The sequence below is a fragment of the Lissotriton helveticus genome, chromosome 9 (assembly GCF_964261635.1).
Source record: "Lissotriton helveticus chromosome 9, aLisHel1.1, whole genome shotgun sequence".
Taxonomy (NCBI): Eukaryota; Metazoa; Chordata; class Amphibia; order Caudata; family Salamandridae; genus Lissotriton; species Lissotriton helveticus.
The window spans coordinates 485,612,524-485,636,127 of NC_136070.1; the positions used below are offsets into that span (position 1 = coordinate 485,612,524).

Sequence of the window (23,604 nt, forward strand, 5' to 3'; positions counted from 1 at the left end):
ACCTGTATAGCTTGTGTGTTACTTATAGGCGTGGCTACAGAGTGTGGTAAATTGAAGGTTACTTGTGTGGTGATTACTAAATTTGGGGTAACTGGGAGTCCCTGTCGCTGATTCGAAGGCTGTTTGATGGCACTAGTTGTGGTGTCTTTAATAGCCTTTGCGGTTTTAATGTTATTCTTATTAAGTGTTTTACTTGCTGGAACAAAGATGGAAGTGGGTGATTTCAGTATTTTAAGCATGTTGGAGGAGACTTCATTTTGTGCTCTCTCAAATTTTCCTAAGGCCTTCTCTATATTAATAATTCGATTACTGATGGGCTGTAAAAGAGATTTGACCATTGATTCTATTTCGCTCAGGAGGGGTATTTTCAATGTAGATGAGTGATCCGTTTGACTTATCTGGTCGTTAACCGGATTACTCTCTAAAGACTTCTCGCTTAAGATTATATCTGGGTCCTGGTTAGATGTTGAGGGAATCCCGGTCGTGATTTTCGTGGTGAGTTTAGCCTGTCTAAGTTTTGACCAAATGTCTTTAATTGAATGTTGCTGTTTTTTTATTGAACGGTAGGTTTTCCTCAGCGGGCGCTTAGTCTTACGTTTTTTCCTGTGTTGCTGGATTACACTAGATGTACCATGGGTTATACCTGTTGTGAGTTGAATAGCAGTTATTGGATCCTCGACTAGTTGAATCTCTGAGTGAAGAGACGATGTGTGCAGGCAACTTGTGTTGTTATCGAGACTGATCATTTCCAGGGGACTACTCTCCATGGAGTTACCAGTATGACATGTAAACAAGGCTCTCGGGGTATTGTTTTTGATATGTGAGCCTGGCAAGTCTGTGAATGACTGCATTAACAGAGATTCCTGGAAGTTAATTGTGGCATCCATGATGTGTATATTGCAGCTAGTATGTAAAGATAAGTCTGGGAAGCACAAATCCGGAGTCAGGGAGAGTCGTCTCTCTGTATCCTGTATGGCATCCGCCACTATGCCAATAGTTTTTTGCAACATAAGGTCTATGGCAGTTATAGTGGGTAGTGGTGTACTAACAGGTTTTAGTCTTGTAGTGGATCTTGTCGCCACCAGGGTTTTCCTTATTTGGTTCATTCTTGTAGTATGGATGTATTATTAAGTACTACAAACCTAGCTCACGAAATACCTTGTGCCCAGGATGTCGGGTGGGTAGATGTTAAGGGGGTGGCCCGTCCCGGCCTCCTCGGTCCCCTGAGGGCCACAGAGGGCCCGCCCATTGCCCGGGCTTAGCCCGGCGCGGCACCGCGCGCTCCCGCGACGCGAGAGATGATTGCCGGTTTTAAGCGCCACCAGGCGCGCTCCGCCTCAACGCGACTTCCGGTCGCGGAGGCCGCTGGGAGATGTAGTTTTCCTACACTCTCCCCCACACTGCGGCAGCCGCTGATGGAGGAAGGCTGCAGCGGGGGGAGGTGTCAGGCAGCGGTGGAGCAGCGGCGAAGGCAGCAGTGCCGGCGTCTGGACAAGGGCTCTCTGGCAGGTTAGCACACAGGTTTCCCACTGTAGGAAAGGAAGTTTTCACAGGCACCCGCTCCACTGCAGGTGATTGCCGGTTTTAAGCGCCACCAGGCGCACTCCGCCTCAACGCGACTTCCGGTCGCGGAGGCCGCTGGGAGATGTAGTTTTCCTACACTCTCCCCCACACTGCGGCAGCGCTGATGGAGGAAGGCTGCGGCGGGGGGAGGTGTCAGGCAGCGGTGGAGCAGCGGCGAAGGCAGCAGTGCCGGCGTCTGGACAAGGGCTCTCTGGCAGGTTAGCACGCAGGTTTCCCACTGTAGGCAAGGAAGTTTTCACAGGCTGATCTTTTTTAGATAATAAAGCTTATGTGAATTAAAAGTTGCTAACTAAGTATCTCCACATAGACCAAAAGTGATTTTTTTTAAAGAGATATATTTCAATAAAGGGAGGCTCGTGAAATATAGAATGTCACACAGAATAGAATAACATAAATGCAACCATATTATGTGAATTTTAAAAAGAGTGAACGTTCTCAATTTAAGCAGCTAATACATACGCAGGTCCCCACAAAATCTTAAAACTTTTTATTCAGGCCCTCTGAGGCAGTCAGCCTTGAATCACCTCCTTAGAATCAACATTATCGTCTAACCTGGCTATTTTTTTTAACAAAATTACATACATTATAGAAGCAGTACAAGCAGGAAACTAAAAGGGTAGGGTTGCCTGGGGACTCAAAAAAGGGAAACATGAACTTTCTACTTGGTTTTTGAGTTTTATTTTTCGCCCTCATTATATGTGAATATTAGTAAACACAAATTGCAACTAAATATGCCAGATGTATTGTCCTCCCCCTCACCTTGCATGTTTACCCAGTTTGATGCAGCGCTTTGAAGCAGTATCTCCTGAGGCTCAGCCGGGAGAAGGGATCTTTGTTCACTTTTAGCCTGTAATAACTTGTGTTTGTATTTAAAAAAAAAAAAACAACCTTTTGCACTTCTCCTCGCACAGCGCTCTGACTGCTGACGCGGACGGGTGATTTTTGGAAAACTAGAACGCCATTGGCCAGATTGAAGGGCACGCCCCCCTGCCAATAGCCACGCCCCTTTCTAGTACAAAGCGCGCGCTGAATACGAGCGCAGCGCTTTGAAGCAGTATCTCCTGAGGCTCAGCCGGGAGAAGGGATCTTTGTTCACTTTTAGCCTGTAATAACTTGTGTTTGTATTTTAAAAACGACCTTTTGCACTTCTCCTCGCACAGCGCTCTGACTGCTGACGCGGGTGGGTGATTTTTGGAAAACTAGAACGCCATTGGCCAGATTGAAGGGCACGCCCCCCTGCCAATAGCCACGCCCCTTTCTAGTACAAAGCGCGCGCTGAATACGAGCGCAGCGCTTTGAAGCAGTATCTCCTGAGGCTCAGCCGGGAGAAGGGATCTTTGTTCACTTTTAGCCTGTAATAACTTGTGTTTGTATTTTAAAAACGACCTTTTACACTTCTCCTCGCACAGCGCTCTGACTGCTGACGCGGGCGGGTGATTTTTGGAAAACTAGAACGCCATTGGCCAGATTGAAGGGCACGCCCCCTGCCAATAGCCACGCCCCTTTCACTCTCTTCTCCCACAAAAGATGTGTCCTTACAGGAAGCGCAGCGGACGAGCGCAGCGGGCGCGACGAATGCGTGCCAAAGGCGAGCCCGTCTGCACCCGTCCGCGACAGGCCGGGACCAGGGGCCACAACCCCTCTCTCCCCAACTACTAATACACCAGGCAAATCTGCGCTGGTATACTCTCGTGGAGAGTTGCTCAATCTTAATACTCCTATATCATCCTATCATTCCCATTGTGCTATAGTAGGACCCTCAAATACCTTGGGCCCCTTTAGCTGTCGGAATTGTAGATGGAATAGTGACTACACGGAGTGTCCTATATCTGAAGAAATTCCCACTCAGGATTTCTCATGCATTTATGTCAATGCAAGGTCCCTTCCCAAACACTCTATTGAAATATGGGATATGCTACAGGATATTAAACCGGATTTTGTTTTTATCACGGAGACTTGGCTTGGTGAGCACAATACCCCTGATATTACTGCAGCTCTACCCAATGGGTACAAAATTGTTAATCTAAATCGATCAATTAAGAGGGGTGGTGGGGTGGCCATGATTTTTAAAGACATCTTTTCATGTCGTCAAGAAACAGTTACACAACTAGGTAAACATGAAGTTTTGATTATCTCCATCTCTATTAATACTCAGGTGATCCTCGGAGGTGCGATCATTTATAATCCTCCCAATAGTATAATTGACTTTAGCACCCAACTCCTGGAACAAATTCTTCCAGTCTGTCTCAATCATAAAAACATTATAGTCCTTGGCGACTTTAATGTTCATTTCGATCTACCTGATAACCCTCTAACTAAACGCCTTGCAACAGATATGGAAATTATGCAATTGACGCAGAAAATAGCATAACCCACACATAGAGCGGGGCACATGTTAGATCTTATATTTACTAACATAACAAATACTACCATCACAAATATAACACCTTTGACATGGATGGATCACTATAGGATAGAATTTACCTTAAACCTACCTATAAAAAAGTAAAAGACTGTTAGTTCAGTCGACTAACTCTACAAAATGCTGGAGTAAGTTTTCTGTGGAAAAATTTAAAGAAGAGTTTTTCTATAATTCCAACTCTGAAACTAGGAAGAAATTTGTCAATTGCTTGGCAATATAGAGAAAGCGCTGGATCATTGTTCACGGACCCGCGCAATAGATCGACCTAGACGGAAAATCTCTGAGAAATGGTATGGTCTAGACCTAAAAATTGAAAAAAGAAAATGTACTACACTAGAACACAAATGGAGAGTAAGTAAAGCACCCGAAGACAGAGCCACTTATAAACATCAACTGAAAATATACCATACAGCCATACGTAAAGCAAAGAAAGACTACTTTTCCCAAAAAATACTAGAGAACAAAAACTCGTCCAAGGAGCTTTTTAAAATAGTAAAAGAACTCTGCAACCCCCCTAGTCTCACCTCTAACTTGACTCCTTCACACGAAAATTGCAAAAAAATTAGTGATTTTTTTAGTGAAAAAATTGATTAAATATATGCTTCCTTTACAAATAACAGCCAGGCCTATGTAGAGTATCATGTTGATTCTACTCTGCAGGCCAGCTGTTCTACTTTCGGCCCTTTTTCTGAAGACGAGGTTAGTAAAGCCATGTCAGAAATTAAATCAGGTTCGCCATGGGATGTTTGTCCACACTATATTTTTTCCCAATTAACACCCATAATTTGTCCAGCAGTTACAAAAGTTCTGAATCTGTCCTTGGAGCAAGCTGTATTCCCAGAAGTTTGGAAAAATTCTGCTGTAATTCCATTACTAAAAAAAGCTGGCGCGGATATAAACGATCCAGTCAATTATCGTCCCATTTCACAGCTTCCATACCTATCTAAGGTTTTAGAAAGATTGGTAACTAAACAGTTGTCAAGTTTTCTGGAAATCAATAACCTGCTGGACGTCTCCCAAACTGGCTTTAGATGAAATAACAGTACTGAGACAACGCTCTTGGCTGTGATGGACGATATTCGAATGCAGGTTGATAAAGGCAAAACGGTCGCCCTGATACTACTTGATTTATCAGCGGCGTTTGATACCGTTTCTCACAAACTGCTAATACATATGCTAGCTGCTAAAGGAGTACAAGGTAAAGCCCTGAATTGGCTGGAGTCTTTTCTATCGAAAAGATCCCAGTCCATTTGTTTAGGAAACTTTACCTCTACTCCTCGGAAGATCAAATATGGGGTGCCTCAAGGAGCAACATTGAGCCCAACATTGTTCAATGTCTATGTTTCCTCATTGGCATCTATAGGAAAAAAATGAGGTATCAATATCTGCTCTTATGCTGACGATACTCAGCTGATGGTAACCCTAAACGGTGTAAAAGACGCCAAAAATAGACTGCATAACTGCTTGTCAGAGCTATCCAACTGGATGCAGGGTCACTACTTGAAACTAAATGCTGACAAGTCAGAAATCCTCCTTTTCGGCGAAGCTAAACAGCTTTGGGACAATTCTTGGTGGCCAAATACCTTAGGCACTCCACCAAATCCAACCTTGTCCGCTAGAAATTTGGGAATCCAGATGGACACTACTCTATCTATGAAACATCATGTTACCACAATATGTGGCAAAGGATTTGCCATATTAAAAATGTTGAAACGTGTCTTTCCCTGGATTCCACTGGAATGCAGACAGATCCTAGTCCAGTCTCTACTAGTCAGTAGGCTGGACTATGGTAATTCGCTATTCGTTGGTATGGCGGACTACTTATTTTCAAAACTACAATTGGTCCAGAATGCGGCAGCTAAAGCTGTCTGCAATAAAAGAAAGTATGATTCGGCCACCAACTGCCTGAGAGCGTTACACTGGCTGCCTATGAGACAAAGAGCATCTTTCAAATTGTTATGTATTGCTCACAGAACTTTACATAATACTGGTCCTTGTATTCTGCGGAATAGAATTAAGCTCTATGCTCCAGCTCGGAACTTACGTTCACAAGCCTCAGCCAAAGCAGTCACCACACGAATCAAACTATCCAGGATGGGTGGACGCGCCTTTTCACACATTGCTGCCAAATGTTGGAATGATCTGCCCATCGACCTCCGACTTACGGACTGTTACCCCACCTTTAAGAAAAAATTAAAAACTGCATTATTTCCTATATTAGAATAAACAGTGGTCTCTGGTAATTGCCCATGGTTTACTGCTCAATTTCAGCGCCGTGATATCCTGGTTGGATGAATGTTGCGCTTTAGAAGTATATATAACAATAACAATAACAATAACAATGCACTCTGTGATTTTCTATATTTTTCGAACTGCGCTATACATTTATGTGTTTCTACCTCTCGCAGTGATATGAAGTGGACGTAAGGTGGAAATGATAGAGCTAAACGAAAGACATACCGCAACAAACAAAAATGTCACTAGGGTGTAAAACCCCCTGTCAGGTGGAACAAGGCGCTAGAGGTCCCTCGGTTAGATGCATTGAATTTGCCTGAGGTAAACACCTTAACCTGCTGCTTTATGTTTTATTTTTCACACTGCGTCAAACTATGCGCCTATCAACATTGAATGCAACAGATTTAAAAATATGTTTCAATTTGTATTCCTCTAAGAAACAATCATGACATTGTGTGACTCTCAAACAGTCACAAGAATCCATTTTTAACTTGAATTAAAAAAGATACGTTACGATCTTGAAGTACCAGCGTTTCAACAACATACAGCGTATACCAAGAAATCAAGTAGTTTGTGCTATAACAATACACCCAACTTTAGGAACATTGCACAGCAAACACCATATCTTGTGAGTAAAGCTCCCGTGACTAATTTTTCTGCAGTTTTGCCATTGTAAGTGCAGTCAGTGATGAGGACACTCACTATGTGAGTAGGTGATCTTCTGTTTCAGTAGTAGGATTGGGTATGGTGGCTTTCCCAGGAATTCTTTTGAGGAAATGGCTTATTCTCTGCCTGTAATGTAACGCTGATTAGTTATTGGTACCAATCGCTCATTCAACAGTCATTTGTATTATTGTGTTAGTGATGGATCCTCCAATTAGACTATAAGCGGTAACCTAGGCATGACGCTAATGGCACTGCAATGTTTTTTAGGAAATGTTATCGCATTTTATTTCAGCTGAATGTAGTGCTTTTTTTAAAAAACTATATGTTGAGATGAAGTGCATCAACTTGGCTGTTTTGTGGTCAAATAAAGACACTTCCAATGCATCATTTGAGTGACAGTGCTCTTTCTATTTTAATAGAAATGTTGGAGCATCCGTCTGTCTGTCTATCTATCTATCTATCTATCTATCTATCTATCTATCTATCTATCTATCTATCTATATATCTATCTATCTATCTATCTATCTATCTATCTATCTATCTTCCTATCATTTTCATTCCTGCTTTCTCCCTTTGTCATTGCTTTTTTATCTTTCTTCTTCACCCTTACTCTCCATCTTCTGAATTTCCCTCTCATGGTCTTGGTCAAAGGCCAATAATAAAAAATATATTCCAATCCATGAAAATGATTACTGGTGCCCACCACATAAAACACAGATTTAATATTAAGCACCAACTGGAATACAGTTACAACCTTACTATTAAACTCAGGAGAATTATTTGCTCAATTGGATATCTGGCATTCTGACTGCTAACATTTCAATTCCTTTTCATGTTTTAGATTTAGGGCCCGACCATAATTGACATTTATTTTCTACCATTAGCAAATTTTGTGAAAAGTTGCAGTCTTACATGTTTTTCATGTGCAAATGACACTCAGATCATCGTCTCCCTATCACTAAAGGAGAATCACAGACCTGAATATTTGTCTCAAGAAAGTGGTGGTTTGGATCAATAACAACTCCCTTAAATTGTATAGGGATAAGACTGAAGTTCTATTGATAGGTTACTATCCACAATTTTGGAGTCCATATCTTTGGCCCGGTGACCTTGGGTCCCCCTCAATTCCAGTCTCTGTAGTCAAAAACCTAGCATTCTGGCTTGATGAAATGCTCTAAAAGAATTACCAAATCACAAAATAGCCTCCATCTGCTTTGGTGTTCTGAGATGGCTAAAACAAATCCTTTATCTTCTGCCCATCTCTGCACAAAAATACAGTAACTCAAGCACTGATTATTTTCAGGCTAGACTACGGTAAGATCCTCTACTTAGGGGCCCCTAAGGCTTCACTCAAACCGCTCCAGTTAGTTCACTATGCGGCTGTTAGATCACTATTTCACCTGCCTAAATATTAGTCTGCCTCCAATCTTCTATGGAATCTGCATTGGCTTCCCAATTGAGAAGCGCATCCACTTCAAAGCTATGTGTTACATTCATAAGGCTTTGTCAAATTTAGGGTCGCTTTGTCTTAGATCTCTTCTGGTACGACTTCTTCGATCATCCAATAGCAATCTTTTTACAATTCTGAGAGTGAGGAGAACTCCCCAAGGTGGTATGTCTTTCTCCTATTTAGGTCCCAAAAAGTGGAACACTCTGCCTGCTATTTGAGATCGTGGCAATCTTTTGTGGCCTTCCGAAAGCTTCTAAATATATGGCTCTTTTGAATTACGCAACTATGGTAACCATCCAATGGTATACCCATAACTTTCACTCCTTGCCAAATTGACTGTATTCAAGAAGATAGTTTTCCAAACAAAGAATATTAGGTCAAAGGCGGTCAAAACCAGAAAATATTAAAATGTAAATATCCCAATGTGGAAAATGTTTCGTAAAGACAGATTTAGAAAAGGCTCTCCTATGCCCAAAGTCACGTTAATGAGAATTGAAATCCCCAATAGCTTTTGCAAGAATTAACTTTAATTCTAGCTAAGATTGAGCTAAAATAAATGAAAAACCAGACACCTGCATGTAAATTCCGTTATTTTATTTCCCAGTACAAAAACTAAGAGCAACCCCTTAAAGGTTTTGCTTTTATTTTGGTGGAATATTTTGGGGAAGCTAGACTAACCTATGTATTAGATGTATGGCAGATATAGGTTCTCTGGCACACTGGTGATACAAATCGTTCTGTCTTTTCAGTTCTCAGTCATGACAGCTGATGTTTCTCCACATTGTTGCTGTCTTTGCCAATGGAGAGCCAATGTTAGTGGTGAAAACCCCAGAAAAGAACTTGCCATGACAGTGGTAGATGGAGAACTGGCCACCACTAACTGCTAGCTCCCACATAGAAATGGAAGAACACTGCCAGTACCCACCATTCTAGTGTCCATAAATGCAAGAGGGTGGCTAATCATGGTAATGCCACTATGCTTACCTTTTGTAGATAGTCTGCTGCATTTTCAATGGTGTATTTTCATGGACTTAACACTGCAAGACACAGTGATGGACCTCCTATCCTAAACTGGACAATTCTTATGTTACCAAAACTGGCAGTTACCACTGCACTTTGCCATATATAGGCAAAGTGCAGTGGTATACTAGGCCACTGAATAGCGCTGGGACACACTGGCTAGTGTAACCAGGCACTCTATAAACTCAGTATAAATAAATAAATAAATAAATAAATATATAATAGTAGGTGTCCCTGTAGATGGGATATCCACTTTTGAAGGTCACCAGAATTGTGAACAGTGATTCTGTCTTTTATTGGCAGGATCACCATTACTGACCTCCTCCAAATAAGTCCCCTAGAATTTAGAAATAATACATTTATTATCTGCAACCAAGCTACTATCTACAGAAACTATCCAACATAATGGATAAAGCTCTCCTTCTTGAGCAAAATGTAATGTCCTGAAAAGGGGAGCAACCTTTCAGAAAGGTTGAAAGTTCTGTCCTTCACACCTATACTGGCGAGATAGTATGATAGACCACATAGAAGGCCACTGAGGAGGTCTCCTGCACCTAGCAGCATGCAAATCTCTTTTCCAACCCAGGAAAGAACAGTTTTAGTAATGAAAGTAGGATGAAACCCAGATTGGTGAGGATCAATGGTATTATCAGACTCCACAAATACAGAAAGCTGCTGATTGACAATACTTTCTGTAACTTTGACTGGGGTTGCTAGTTAAGACATTGGTCTACAATTGGCCATAACTTTAGGATCAGCTGTTGAGTTTTTCAGCTAGTGAAATACCAAAATCCCTTTTAAAGTCATTATTCACCTCACCAGAAGATAGAGAAACTTTGCATACTTTGAAGAGTGCAAGAGTGATAGAAGGAGTAGGACTATTTGCCACCTTCAAGGGGCAGTGATCAAAAAGAAATAGAATTCATTTTGTTTAGGATAATGTCATCAGTTGAAGGATTAAATGAGGGGAAATTGCTGGGTGCAACAGAAGACTGTTTGCCAGAAGAAGCAATCAATGTGACAGAGGAAACCTAAAAATGCCATTGGTCTTGGTTAGAGAAGACAATAATAAATGGTGAAAGAATAATTCTAGTAAAAAGGAAACAAAAAATTTAAATTGTGTGTGGCTACCCATCAAAGGATGTTATCATAGCAAATTTGGAAAGGTTTGATACAACAAAAATCATAAACGATATATTTTCCAGACATGCTTTGCCGTGGAAGACATGTTGGTGCCGCCAGGACATTCTCATTCAGTTTTCCTGTCAATTAACAGCAAAACATTATATTATTTGACAAAGTTGGACACAGCGTAGTTCCAGAACAGCCTTTTCAAGTGCCCTTCTTTATATTACATTCATGTGTTCATTGTTTTGAGTGTAACAATCTTAAATGTTTTTGTTTGAAATTGGGTTACTGTGGTTACTGGTTGAGGGGGGTGAAACCCTACTCAAGCAGAAACCACAATCTCTGTCAGGGTGAAATCCCAAACCAACCTGTGCTTAACTCTCCAGTTATAGGCAAGGGCAAAGTGCAAAGTATTTATGCAGCACTTCAAACAGTAGTAATGTGAAAATACAACACAAGATAAAACCCACAATAGTTTTGAAAAATAGAGTACATTTGAATAAGTTATTTGAGGCCAAAATGACAAAAATCCAATCAGTAGAATTGGAGCTATCAAATGTCAAAGTTTTAAGAAAAATAAGGCTAGGAGCACAATGCGCCGACTCTGATTATCTGGTCGCGCTAGATCACGACAAAGACACAAATTTAGGCCAACCAAGATGGAGAGAGGTTCGGATACAGGGACTAAGTTAAACCCACTGAATTAAGTACCCTAAATCCTGGTTGCTGTGCGTAGCAAGAACCTATGTCTAGGTTGCATCGTGCAGCATTGGTTCCCAAGAGCTTCGAGTCCGCGATGCAGAGTCCTACACTGTCATCGAGAATGCAGTAAACAAGGGGCTTGTGATGTGAAGTCCTACATCAAAGAAGCTACAGGGCTGCGATGCAGAGTCCTGCATCGTCGTCAAGGATGCCGTTGATGAGTGGCTTGGCATCTGAAGACCTGTGTTGAGCGGTTCCAAGAAGACTGTGATCATGTAAATTGTATGGCAAACAGCACACCACTGCAATTTGCCCATATACATTTGGTCAGGAGAAACCTGCCAAACTTTGCTGGGTCTTAAAGCCTGTTAAATTCAGGAACATACTTCATTTGGTGTGCAACATGCTAATTCTGCATGAAATTCACCATTTTCAGTGGGAAACTGAGAGTAAGAGGTATTTATCGTACTGGGTATGTCTCCCTGTGGTTCAGTATTTCCCAGTAATGGCAAATATTTCACCTCCATCCGGGGCACTATTAATCGGGACTTGAGTGTGCATGGACAGTTTAGAGCCCAGGTAGATTCCGATGACAAAGACATTATTGCAAACAGAATTATGAGACAGTTAACAGAACTTCATAGTGGAGAAAACCCAATCCTAAAAGCAATAATCTACATTACTCTGTAGTTCAACCTTCACCAAGTGCCCTCTTAGCATGTTATTGAAACTAGGTGATGACACCGCTGGAGCCAAAGCCTATCCAAAGGTAAATATATGTTTTGCGAATATAGTTTTTTTAAACTAGACCACGATGTCCCTTAACCCTAAGAGTGCATCCAGACACCCTGACTGAAGTCACTGAAAAAGAAATCTCACCTGCTTTGACAATTTGTTGCAGCTACAATTGAATTCTCTCCACATTGTCCTGGTCAAACTCATGACGCCTCAAAAAAAAATAGGATATACACCACTAGACACTGACTTATCATGAGCCAAATCAACAATATACTTTTTCACTTGCACTACACAATTAGAGTCTGTTTTTAGTTGCATAATACAAGGCATGACACTCTGAGGTCTGTGGAGTGTGGCAGGATCCATGGCCTGAGTGAATGATTGGAAGTGGTAAACAAGACAATGCAGTGTGCAGGGAAATGTGCATGCTAAAGAGGGGCATGGGTAGGCAGCCAGGCGGTAGCATGGGGTTGCACAAAAAAGGGGAGCAGGTTTGGCTGCACTGGCCATGCCCTGTGTAACGATGGTATCCAGTAAATACTATTGCAACGAAATCTCCTCAAACCTAGATCTACAGTAAAGGAACTGATTGTGAGAGCTGTTAAATATGAAAGTATAAAACCTGACAGGTAGGCACCCAATGGGGACATTATTACAATGTTCTCCTCAAAGTGAAGAGTAAAACAAGTAAAACAATGTTAATTCATTATGGCCCAAAAGAAAGGTACAATTAATACACTGGTTTATTGCAGGGCTTTTCCTGAAGATGCATCAACACTCTTTTTAAAGGTGAGGGACACTAACACCTGTCCCTCATTCTGAGTTGCAATGTACCCATGTAGTGCAAACTCCACACCAGAAATTACTAGTATTGCGAGGTAAAAACCTGCTAGTACCAGGCAATTACAAGTAAAACACCATGGAATTGTGACTAACTGTGCAGACTCCATTTTACCAGATGTAAAGAACGAAGGGGCATATTATCAAGGGATTTATCACTGCTTTTTTGGCTTTAAAAGCCAAGAAAGCGGAGATACAATTATCTCCCTATTACCTAGCTGTCGCTAACACCAGTTAGTGACAGCTAGTAGGAGATAGCGACCATCTTGGGCCCCGCTTTGCATGTCAGAGAAATTTATCACTAATGACATGCAAAGTGGGCGTGCCAAGATGTTAGTGACTGGAAACAGTCGCTAACATCGCTATCTCCTATTACCAACTTTTGGAGATATTCGCGCTAAGCGCGAATATCTCCAAAAGCTAACACCTGCCCTGAGCAGTTCTCAGCCATGTTATCCAATGGGAGGTGGATAACATGGCTAAGAGCATTTGCTCGGTAATGCATGAATATCGCTGACTTTTCAGCGATATTCATGCATTTCGGGCGATTTTTATCGCTTAGGAGATAAACCTTGATAGTATCAAGGGTCCTAAGCGATAAAAATCGTCGCTACACGGTGATAAAATTATAGCCGCTAAGCCAACATAGCGATAATTATCGCTAGTTGTTGGTAATATGCCCCGAAATTCTCAATTCCATTGCGTCTAACACTCCCATTTACCACCTGCTCTAGGCAAATAGTAAATAGGATCAGGGTGTTCTGTGAAGGGTGGCATGGAGAAAGGAGGCAGCATGGGTAAGGGAGAGACAGGAAAGAAGTGTCCTGTCAAGCCCCCTTGTCAGAAAGGGAGGTTGTGCAGGATAAAGGGCTGATTCCTGGCTGCTGTTGCAGTCGAAGCCTGAAGCGACTTTACCAGCCCCGATCCATAGCTCTTGCACCACACAACGTTCAGCAAGTGTGTGCTACTAAAAAATCTGATTTATGAAGCCACGCACAGCCACCTTGCGTGGCCCTGAGTGGCTACATAAGTCTCAAGTAAAGCAGCACAATGTAAATTGCTGTGTTGCCTTACTCATCACCAGGGAGGCATTTCATGGGTGTTGCGTGAGTGTTCCCACACAACTCCCATTTTTTTTATGCATTTCCAGATTTACCTGGAGTGGTAAATTTGGGAATTCACCAAAAAGATGCGCCTTCACAGGGAAGGCTTAACGAGGAGAAATATATTTATTTTTCCTTGTTACTTCCTCTTTCTGGAGTTTGCCTCTAAAGATTGTTTTAGTGCACGAAGATGACCCTTCCCGCACTAAAACAATTCTGCATTCAACACAGCCATCATTGCACAATGATGCATGGATTTCTTCATTGACGCCAGGCTGTTAAAATGGCGCCAGTGTAGGGACAAGGACAGGAATGCGCTATATTCTTTTATTCTTGATTTGGTGTGCTGCGCGGGAAACATAATTTATTACACAGTCTGAACCATGCAATACCTTTACTACACATGCATTACCACACAAATGCCTTTACCCCGTATGCCTTTACCACACATGCCTTTACTATGAATATGCCTTTACCACCCATGTATTTACAACAAGTTAGAATGTATAATTGAGGTGTAAAGGCATACATAGTAAAGGAATTTGCATGGAGAAGATTTGCATGGTAAAGGCATGCACGGTAAAGACATTTGTGTAGTAATGCATGCGTGGTAAAGGGATGCGTGGTAATTCCATGCGTGGTTCCGTCATACATCAGCACTGTGCCACATTCTCATAAATATGCCCTTCAGTGTTCCCGGGACCGAAAAGACCAGGCTATTCATAGTCAAACGAGAGCAGAATTCCATTTCATAAAAGAATGTCGTGTCACCCAGTTCCAAATGAGGGTTTTTAGGTCCTGACCAGAACTCTGGCGCTGATTATACAAACAACATCTCCTTATCGTCCTATATTGGTCCGTGTTGGATTTAAGAACAAATAAATGGCACAAGCTTTCGAACAAAGGTGGTAAACTTTGAGTAAGTAGCTTGCAGGTTTAAAGTTGGCCTAACGGCTAAGGCGCTCGACCTCGGACCTGGGGAACTTGGTTCGAGTCTCGGTAACGACGCCATAAACCCCCTGTGATTCTGGGCAAATCACTTAATCTCCCCGTGCCTAAAAATGAAAGTGTGTCCTCATGTAATGTAACTGGTGGTATGTAAAGCGCTCTGATAACTGATTCGGTTCGGTTCTAGTTCGCGCTATATAAAACTCTGCAAAAAAAAAAAAAAAGTGCTTCTTAAGTAATAATGTTTTCCACTTGCACCCAAAAGCCAGGGCCTTTAGTTTTAAAACACTACTATGATTTTTAGTGGATGGATGACACTATTAAAATTTCTCAAGTTCAATTATCGAATAACATACTCGAAAGATGCTGCTCCACTTATTACACATCATAGCATACCTGTCTAGGTCAGCTCTCTTTTGGGCGAACTCTTCTGCCAGCAGTGAGCGCCTTGATGTAAGCGCGCTTAAAACATGCTGAAGTTGCTGTTTGGCCTTTGGGTGACACATGGGTTCCAAGCCATGGGCCAAGGCTTGTATCTCTGCGACAGTCGACTCAAATTCTGTGTTCCACTGCATCATTTTGGAGAAGAGGGGGGAACCTTGTTCCAACTCATCAAGGGTCACTTTTTGATGCAGTATATGTGACTCGAACTCAGCAAGGAGCGCGGCAGCTCTTTGAACAGCTTCTTCATGTTTCTTGACATTGTTTAAGGATTCCTGGGTGACATTCAAGAAAAATGTCAAAGAAAATTACGGTTTAGAAAGATTGCCATGGAAAAGCATTTTTCATATATTTTGCATTACATCTTCATTCCACCCACTGCCCAAGGATTTTCCCAAATTCTTGGCAAATATATGAAAAACCTGTGTGTTGTTGTTGAAAACGCCCTATAAAATAAATTACATGAATTATTTTGTTCACTTTTGTCAAACGTTCCACACACCTCCTAATGCACTCTTTCCACGAGACATAGTAACTTAAGAACAAAGGATCATCTGTTTATGTTCATGGTGCTCATGTTTGAGTCATTCCTTCAGAAAAGGGAGGAACTTCACTATTACCATTCGAAAAATATTGATAATATGATAATATTATTTACTTTCCCACCCCTTACACATTCCCAATTTGCAGATATGGCAATGCTACCTTAATGCAAAACAGGTTAAATATATGTAACTTCTCTCTGCACACAGCAGTTAGCCTTTCAATTTGAGTTGACAAAATATATTGAAGCCTGTAGCTTAGATGAGTAGGTCAGTGCTCAATATGGCGAGCTGAGAGTAACTGCACACAGGCTCTAATCCCAGAGGGGCAACTGGATTGCACTCTGCTTCATTAGGCTGTGCTGTCTACTGGAGACCTATTCTTTCTAATATATTATACATTCTTAGAGGAGGCTCTGGTCAGTCCCTTGTTCATGATAGGATGGCTTTGTTTTATATCTTACTGCCCTGTTCTGATTCAATGGTTTTCTTCCCTATTCTTGCTATATTTGTGTTTATCCCACCAAGGAGCACTTTAGTCTCACAGTGCTTTGACTGGATGATGTATCACCTTCTCTTTAACCCCTTCTGCGCTCATGACAAGCTGAGCTCGTCATGAGTTGTGCCGCTCGCACGCTCATGACGAGCTCAGCTCGTCATGTAACGCGGCTTTTTGAAAAAAGCCGCGCAGCGCAAAAATAGCGGCCGCACGCATGCGGTTAATAATCCCGTCCAACCAACACCATAGCCAACAAACTCTTGCACCACAAACCCCCTGGAACTTTATGCACCACCTGCTGTGCTACCGTAGGACTCTCACCTTAAAATTGTATTTTAATCATTCCATGATGGTCACAATGATGTGCATCTTGGAATAGTATTTTTTATATTTTATCAATGCCTCTTCAAAAATGGCCATTATGAATGCTGGTCTATTTAGGAAGTAAGAAATACTGACTGCTTCCAGCCATAATTCAGTCATTGAATTGCATGTTATACACATCTGCATAAAAGATGCTAAATTAACAAGCCATATATCAAATCACAGTAGGAGGTGCTTGATACATAGTCCCTATTTGGCCCTGGGTCCTGGGTGCCAGTCGTACCATATACAAGGAATTTACAAGTAAAATAAATGTAGGTGTAAGCCAAATGTTTTATGGGGAGAGCACAAGCACTTTAGCACTGATTAGGAGTAGTAAAGTGCACAGAGTCCATAAAGCCTACAGAATTTGATTAAAAAAACAGGAGGAGTGAAGGCAAAATGCTTGGGGGTGTCCATTCGGAGAAGGCCAACTCCATCACACTGTTAGATTGCAAATTTGACAACTTCAGACAACTTTGTTTCTTTCAATTATTTCTTTATAAGGGGTCTTATAATTTTGGATGTGTACTAAAGCAGGTCCCCATCGGATGGTGAAGGTGATAAATACAGAAATTCAACCATAGAAAATAGGAAGTTTCTGAATGATCAATCTTACAGTGATTTAGTTACAGAATCGTCTCCATAAGACACAAGTACCCTGTGTGAAGATCCCCACCAGAAGAAAGAATCATGAGAAAAATAAGGCATCTAGAATTTGTTGTGCATCTTGAATAAGTGACCCAAACCATTCAAGAAACCTCAGTTACAAGTCTGGAGCAGAAAGAAATGAATTTGACTATCAATCTGGAAATCAATTCCAATTTCAAAGGAAATGTCACACATAAGTATATAAGTTATTATACATTTTGGTATGAAGGAGGTATTCGTTTTAGAAACCCTGTTTATAAAGCCTTCTTTTACCAGCAGAGGTATGTCACCCATTAAAGAAGTTTGTAATAGTTTAGTTAAGGTTACATTTCGATGATTACTTAAAATTTGTATAAAGCTCATAATTCCCCCAGAAGGGGAACTGGAGCTAGTACACATTGGTAGACCAGCTTTTACATGCATAAATAAAGGTGTCAAAACCCCTATTTTTGTTTCTTTTTTAAATATATTTTTGTTTCTTGGGAGGGAATTCCTAAGGTCCCATGATGCACTCTCTATCACATCATTGTGATTCCTGCGATTGCAATATGTAGGGGGCTGGCTTGGTATATGGTACACACTTATTTAAGTGATGCACCTTGCACTAATCCATGCAACCCTTATGGTGATTGTTGTGGTCTTTGATAACAATAGAAAGCTCTCAAAGTGGTACCTGTGGAAGGCAGCCTACAGGCTGATCTTGAAGGTGTGTTAAGCAGCTTGTGTTACCAATTTAACTATGAAGTGTAGGTAGGGGCGTGGCTTAGCCGGCTGCAAGATGGCCGCACTTTAAGTGGGCTCTGCCGGCCAAGACTTTTATCCGCCAAAATCCTGCAGGCTACCCTATCGTAACAGCCTGACGCCATGCCATCCTGACTCACCTCAACCTGGGGCACCGTCTGTTATAACTTCTGGCCCCCTACGTCGCTGCTGAGCCGTGTTCTGCCGCCGGGCCTAAGCCCCGAGTCCGGGGCCCTCTGCTGGTGCAGCCTGACCCTCCTGCTTCTCCTTGACTGCCGCCCCCTGCGCCCGGAGCTTTGGCCTGAGGACTGCCTTCACCTCCTGACCGCCGGAGCCGGTGAGTGCTGCAGCTGTGGGGGCATCTTGCGGCGGGATTGGGGGCGCTTGTGTTGCATCGTCCGGCCCGGGCCTTCTCATAGCGCGGGTGCCATCTTCCCAGCTACTGACGCCTGTCGAGATAGCCCTCCTCCACCGGGCCTGACAACGGGGGCGGGCGCCCCCTGTGACTCCCTGCTGCCAGTAGTCCTCTATTGGTGCGGCCCGCGGCAGGCCCTTCACGGCCACTATCCTGACTGGTGACTGGCCTTTGACCCCTCCACTGCTGCTACGGATTCCCTGCTTGCTTGCGCTGGAGACCACACCTGCTGTCTGCCACGCCCTTCCTGTTGGACCCGATGCCAGCTGGGGGGCCGTCCTGGTGGGCGCCCCGGCTCTTGGCCACCTGGACACGGCCTCGGCGGCCTTTTGCCCACCACGTTCCTCCTTCTGTGGCAGCCCACTGGGGGCCCGCCTGCTGCTCGTCTCCCGCCGACCCAGATGAGCACTGCTGCTGCGGGGGATTCCGCGGCGGGTTGGGGTCGTGCGAGCCATACCGCGGGGCCTTATCCTCCACCACGGTCACTGGGGTATCTCAGTAGTACCCACTCTCGCTTGTCCCGCTGCATTGGCCCCGGGCCGGGGGTGCGCGCCCCCTGTGTCTCCCCGCTGCTACTACCCTGCGGCTCCGCCATCCTCTGCGGTGCCTACAACCGGGCTGACACTGCTGAGGCCACTCAACACTGGGCAGCACCCGACTCCACGGCCTCTCTGCACTTCCTCACTAGTCCAGCGACACTACTGCGCTGTCCTCCTCGACATCCCTCAGCTGTGACCCACGGACCTGCTAGGCACCTGCTGCAACATGTCATCGTGAGAGGCGCAGTCTGCAGCTTCCCCGCTGCAACCCGTGTCTACCCTGGCGACTCCTGCTTATTGAGGGCCTGCACCGCTGCCTCCTCGCCCTGCCCGCCTGATCCATCCTTTTCTCACCTGGGCTGTTTCCTCTACACCCGAGGGCGCAGCCATCTCGCCTCTCAGTTGTGGCCTCTTCCTGCTGCCTGGCTGCTTCCCTCACCTGCCTCCGCCTGGCCATGGGGAAGACTGACCCCAAACAGACAATGATCGTCTTTGACCAGCGCTGGCAGAAACGCCAGGATGGCCCAGTCGCAGATGGGGGTGACCCCGCTGCCCCCAATGCTGTGTAGCATTTTAGGATCTAAGCGTAATTTACTGATTCATGCCCTTATATAGGTATAATTCATATTGCCCTTATATAGACATAGAAATCATACCCATATTTAGACATAATCCATCCAGTCCAAATACAGGCATGGCTACTTCCACTAGTTCCAAAAAGCCACAACAATTTCTTGGAAAACTCAGCTTCAGCAGTCAGGGACATCCCCTTGCTTGAATATTCATTTGTCCTAGAAATCATGGAGTTTTCAAGGAACTGCCATTCCCTTAGGATTCTTTGATGACATTATTATGTCCGACTTTACGTCAAACTAGGCACCTTCAAGGTATAAATTTGCCTACACTTGCCCTACCAAACACAAGGTGGTTTGGAGCAGCTCGACTATCTACTTGCCCGACGCAGCTCGCTACAGCAAGTGCCGTAGGAAGCCGACCCTCCAGCTGACGCACTGATCAAGAGGCTGCATTTCCCCCGGCGAGAATCCAGCTCCAGTGTTTCCAAGCTCCCCTCGTGGGGTGTTGGGAAATCGAGTCCGAGACAGAGATACCAGACCTCCTTCATTCTAAAACCAAGGTACGGAGCTGATTAGACCCTAAGAGAAATCTTGGTTAGATTCTTTGCAAAGAAAAACGAAACCTATGCTACACCTCACTTACTTCTTCCCTCGTGCTAGAATTAGGCTAGGTACATTGGGGTAGGCGTATTTTAGAAGCACCAGTTGAGTACTTTTAGCTTTGTTATTTATGTATGTATTTATCTATGGTTTAGAAACCATACAATGCTTTTACAGTATTATTTTATACTACTCTTCTTACTGTACGCATTATACTTTGCAACCAGTATTACAATTGTAGCAGTTCACTTTTCTTGCATGAGAAAGAAGACTGTTCAATAAACCCTTTTATTGAAAACGCCCGTCTCTCTATTTCTCTGCACCTCTGATGAAACGAAGCATGCACGATTGACTGAGTAAAATATCTATCTATTGTTTCCATGACTCTGAAGATCAGTTTTATTCTTGGGGAAACAAAGTTGTCATGTTTATGCGGTTGTCAGAAACGAATCCCTTTTTGTTTGTTCAAGAAAGTTTCTAGTGACCTCTGAGCTAGCTGGCACTCACAAGTAAGTGTAATATATTCCATAGAGACCTAGTAGACATAAGTCCTACGTCAAATCTGTAGGATATATTATTCCAAAGCGCAGTACCTATTGGGAATATAGGAACTACACTACACCACAGAGATGGCCTTAACATGGGAGGACGATCTCAAGTCCATCATGCTGGAAGTCAAATCCTCAGTAACGGGTATTGCGGCCCAGCTTGAACAACTGTTGTCTCGTCTGGAGACGGTCAAGGCCCGTGTGGACTCTCATGATGCCCGCCTGCTACATGTCGAAACGAGGGTCTCTGACGTGAGGATGCCACCACTCAGGATCCTCAAAGCGTCTTCAAATGGACAAGATACTGGAGCTGATACGGAACAAAAACAAGAATTTGGAGGCGCGTTCCCGTAGGAGCAACCTTCGCATCACAGGTGTGCCACAATCCACCAATATCTTGCGAATGGAGGACTTTGTTGAACAACTCATCCGCAAACTTTTTGGCGAGGTCCTTTCTTCGGTCTTCATCGTTGAGAGGGGGGCCATCCGCTCCCTCAGTCCTCGCCCCGGCTTGACGGCTCACCCATACATTGCCAAAATCCTTAATTTCAGGGACCGCAACGCACTTCTTTGAGCGGCCAGGGAGAAAGGCGAGATCCGTCATCAGGGCAACTCCTTGTCTTTTTACCCTGACTACACCATGGCGGTTCAGGCTGCTCGCCGCAAGTTCTTTCCTGCGAAACGAATCCTCCAGAAGTATGAAGTCTCATACTCCTTGACATATCCTGCTAAACTCAGAGTCAGGCAAGGCTCCAAGACGCTCGTCTTCCCTGATCCCAAGGGTGCTTTGGCCTTTGCAAAGAAACTAGAGCGATCAAATTGTTCCTCTCCTGCTAACTCTCAAGCCACTGCCGACTGCAACTTAAGTGACAATGACTGAACTGTAGTGAACCATTGTCATTTCTGCTGGTTCTTCTTCATGTTGCTCCATTACCTGTTTTGACTTGGCCCACTTTGCATCTCCTTTTTCGAGAAGGCTCTTCCTATCACAGCTATGCTTTGGGCTAGGCGCCTCTGATCCTTTGGCATTCTTCCCTCTGCTGTCTGCTACGACATATGGCATGTCCTGGCCACCCTGCCTCCTTGGCAGGGGTGTATGCTGAGCGACGCCAGGCCTCAATGGGATGATTCCCTCCTTGGACATAGACTTCCCCCTTCCCAGTTGTGGGTCCCTGGGGTGGGTGTGGATGGTCTCTCAGCCTGATTGAGGGGTTTGTGTGGGTGGTAGGGTGGGGGTTCCTGGGGTTTGGTGCCTCCCTCTGAGGCCATGTTGTTTGTTTTGGTACATACTGTGTTGTGTTATTGCGCTTCCGATGCTGTTGCACTGTGCTTATCCCTCTACTATATTCTGCACAGCTTCACGCCTCTGCACAAGGTTTCTCCCTCACGTACCACTTCCCTCTACACTACTTTCCTTGACATGGCACTATGACAGACATGGACCTGGAACGTCCGTGGCCTTAGCAACCACTGAAAGGCATGCTTGGTCCATGCCCACCTCACCCGGCATAAGGTAGACATTTGTTTTATGCAGGAGACCCACCTGCTACCTGCGACCTCCTCCAGACTTCTTTCCCGGCATTGGGGTGAAATACACTCCTCCTTCTACTCTAATTATTCTTGGAGGGTGTCCATCCTTATATGCAGAGGGGTTACGTGGCAGACTTCCCAGGTAGTTATTGACACTGGGAGGGGGGGCGCGTTTTCTGATCCTTCATGGTACCCTCCAGGCCCAGCCATTGTGCTGTACAGTCCCAATAGTGATGACCTGGACTTCTTTGCACAAGTCTGGCACCATATTTCATCCCTGGGCCCTGCAGCGCTCCTTTGGGGAGATGACTTTAATGTAACACTGTCCACCACATTAGATTGTTCCGGCCCCCACGCTTCCCACCCGCAAGCTGCTACACTCCTAAGTTCCATTCTCACTAATAACTCCTTGCATGATGCGTGGCGCCGCACTCGCCCCGAGGCACGTGAGGGCATTTGCGTCACTGGCTCCCGTGGCTGTTGGTCCCGCCTGGACCTCTGGATCACCACCTCTATTGATCACATGGCACGCACACTCTCAGATCACGCTCCTGTTTGCTTCTGTCTGCGCCTTCCCCATTCCCCTTGCCACGCATTCTCCTGGCGGCTTCCCCTCAATGCGCTACATGACTCGGTCTTCTGTGATGAGATAAAAACCGCGATCACTAATTATTTTGAGCTTCACGAAGGCACCATCGACTCCCCCTCCATGCTCTGGGAGGGTTTTAAAGCCTTTATTTGTGGGGAATGTATTTCCAAACTGTCTGGTGTCCTGCGCTCTATCTCGAATACTCTTGATAGATTGGAAATCGAGATTAAGGCTCTGGACTCTACTCACTCCTGGGACCCTAACCTTGACATGCTAGATCAGATAAAAGGAAAGCTCACCGACTTCACCGATGAGGCCAACAGAGAACTCGCATTCCTCGGTAGGGAGGAGCGGGCGTGCCGCTTTGGTGCGGGCGATTGCCCTGGTAAAACCCTTGCCAACCTCCTCCGCCAGCCTCGAGCTGCAACCTATATAACTGCCCTTCAGGATGGTGACCCTGCTAGAACCACCTCCCCTGAGGAAATCAAAGCGTGATTTGCTGCATTTATTACACAACTTTACACGGCCAGACTGTCCCCCCGCGTGAGGTTCTCAATCAATACTTTGTTACCCTTAGGCTCGGCAACCCTCACCGGGAATTCCTCAAAGAGCCCTTCTCTAAAGAAGAAATCCTAGCCACGATCAATGGTATGCCTGGTGACAAGGCCCTCGGCTCGGACGGCCTGCCAGTCTCCTTCTATAAGTCATTCGCTCATCTTCTGGTCCTCCACTTGG

General features: G+C 44.3%; 1 protein-coding gene across 1 annotated transcript in view; it reads right to left on the reverse strand.

Moving 5' to 3' along the window:
* The window catches only part of SYNE2 (spectrin repeat containing nuclear envelope protein 2), a 1,843,566-nt gene that overhangs the window by 830,049 nt on the left and 989,913 nt on the right, over positions 1 to 23,604 (reverse strand). The window contains exon 83 of the mRNA XM_078660317.1: positions 15,233 to 15,552. Within this exon, the coding sequence (XP_078516443.1) occupies positions 15,233 to 15,552 (320 nt within the window). The remainder of the gene's footprint in view (positions 1 to 15,232; positions 15,553 to 23,604) is intronic.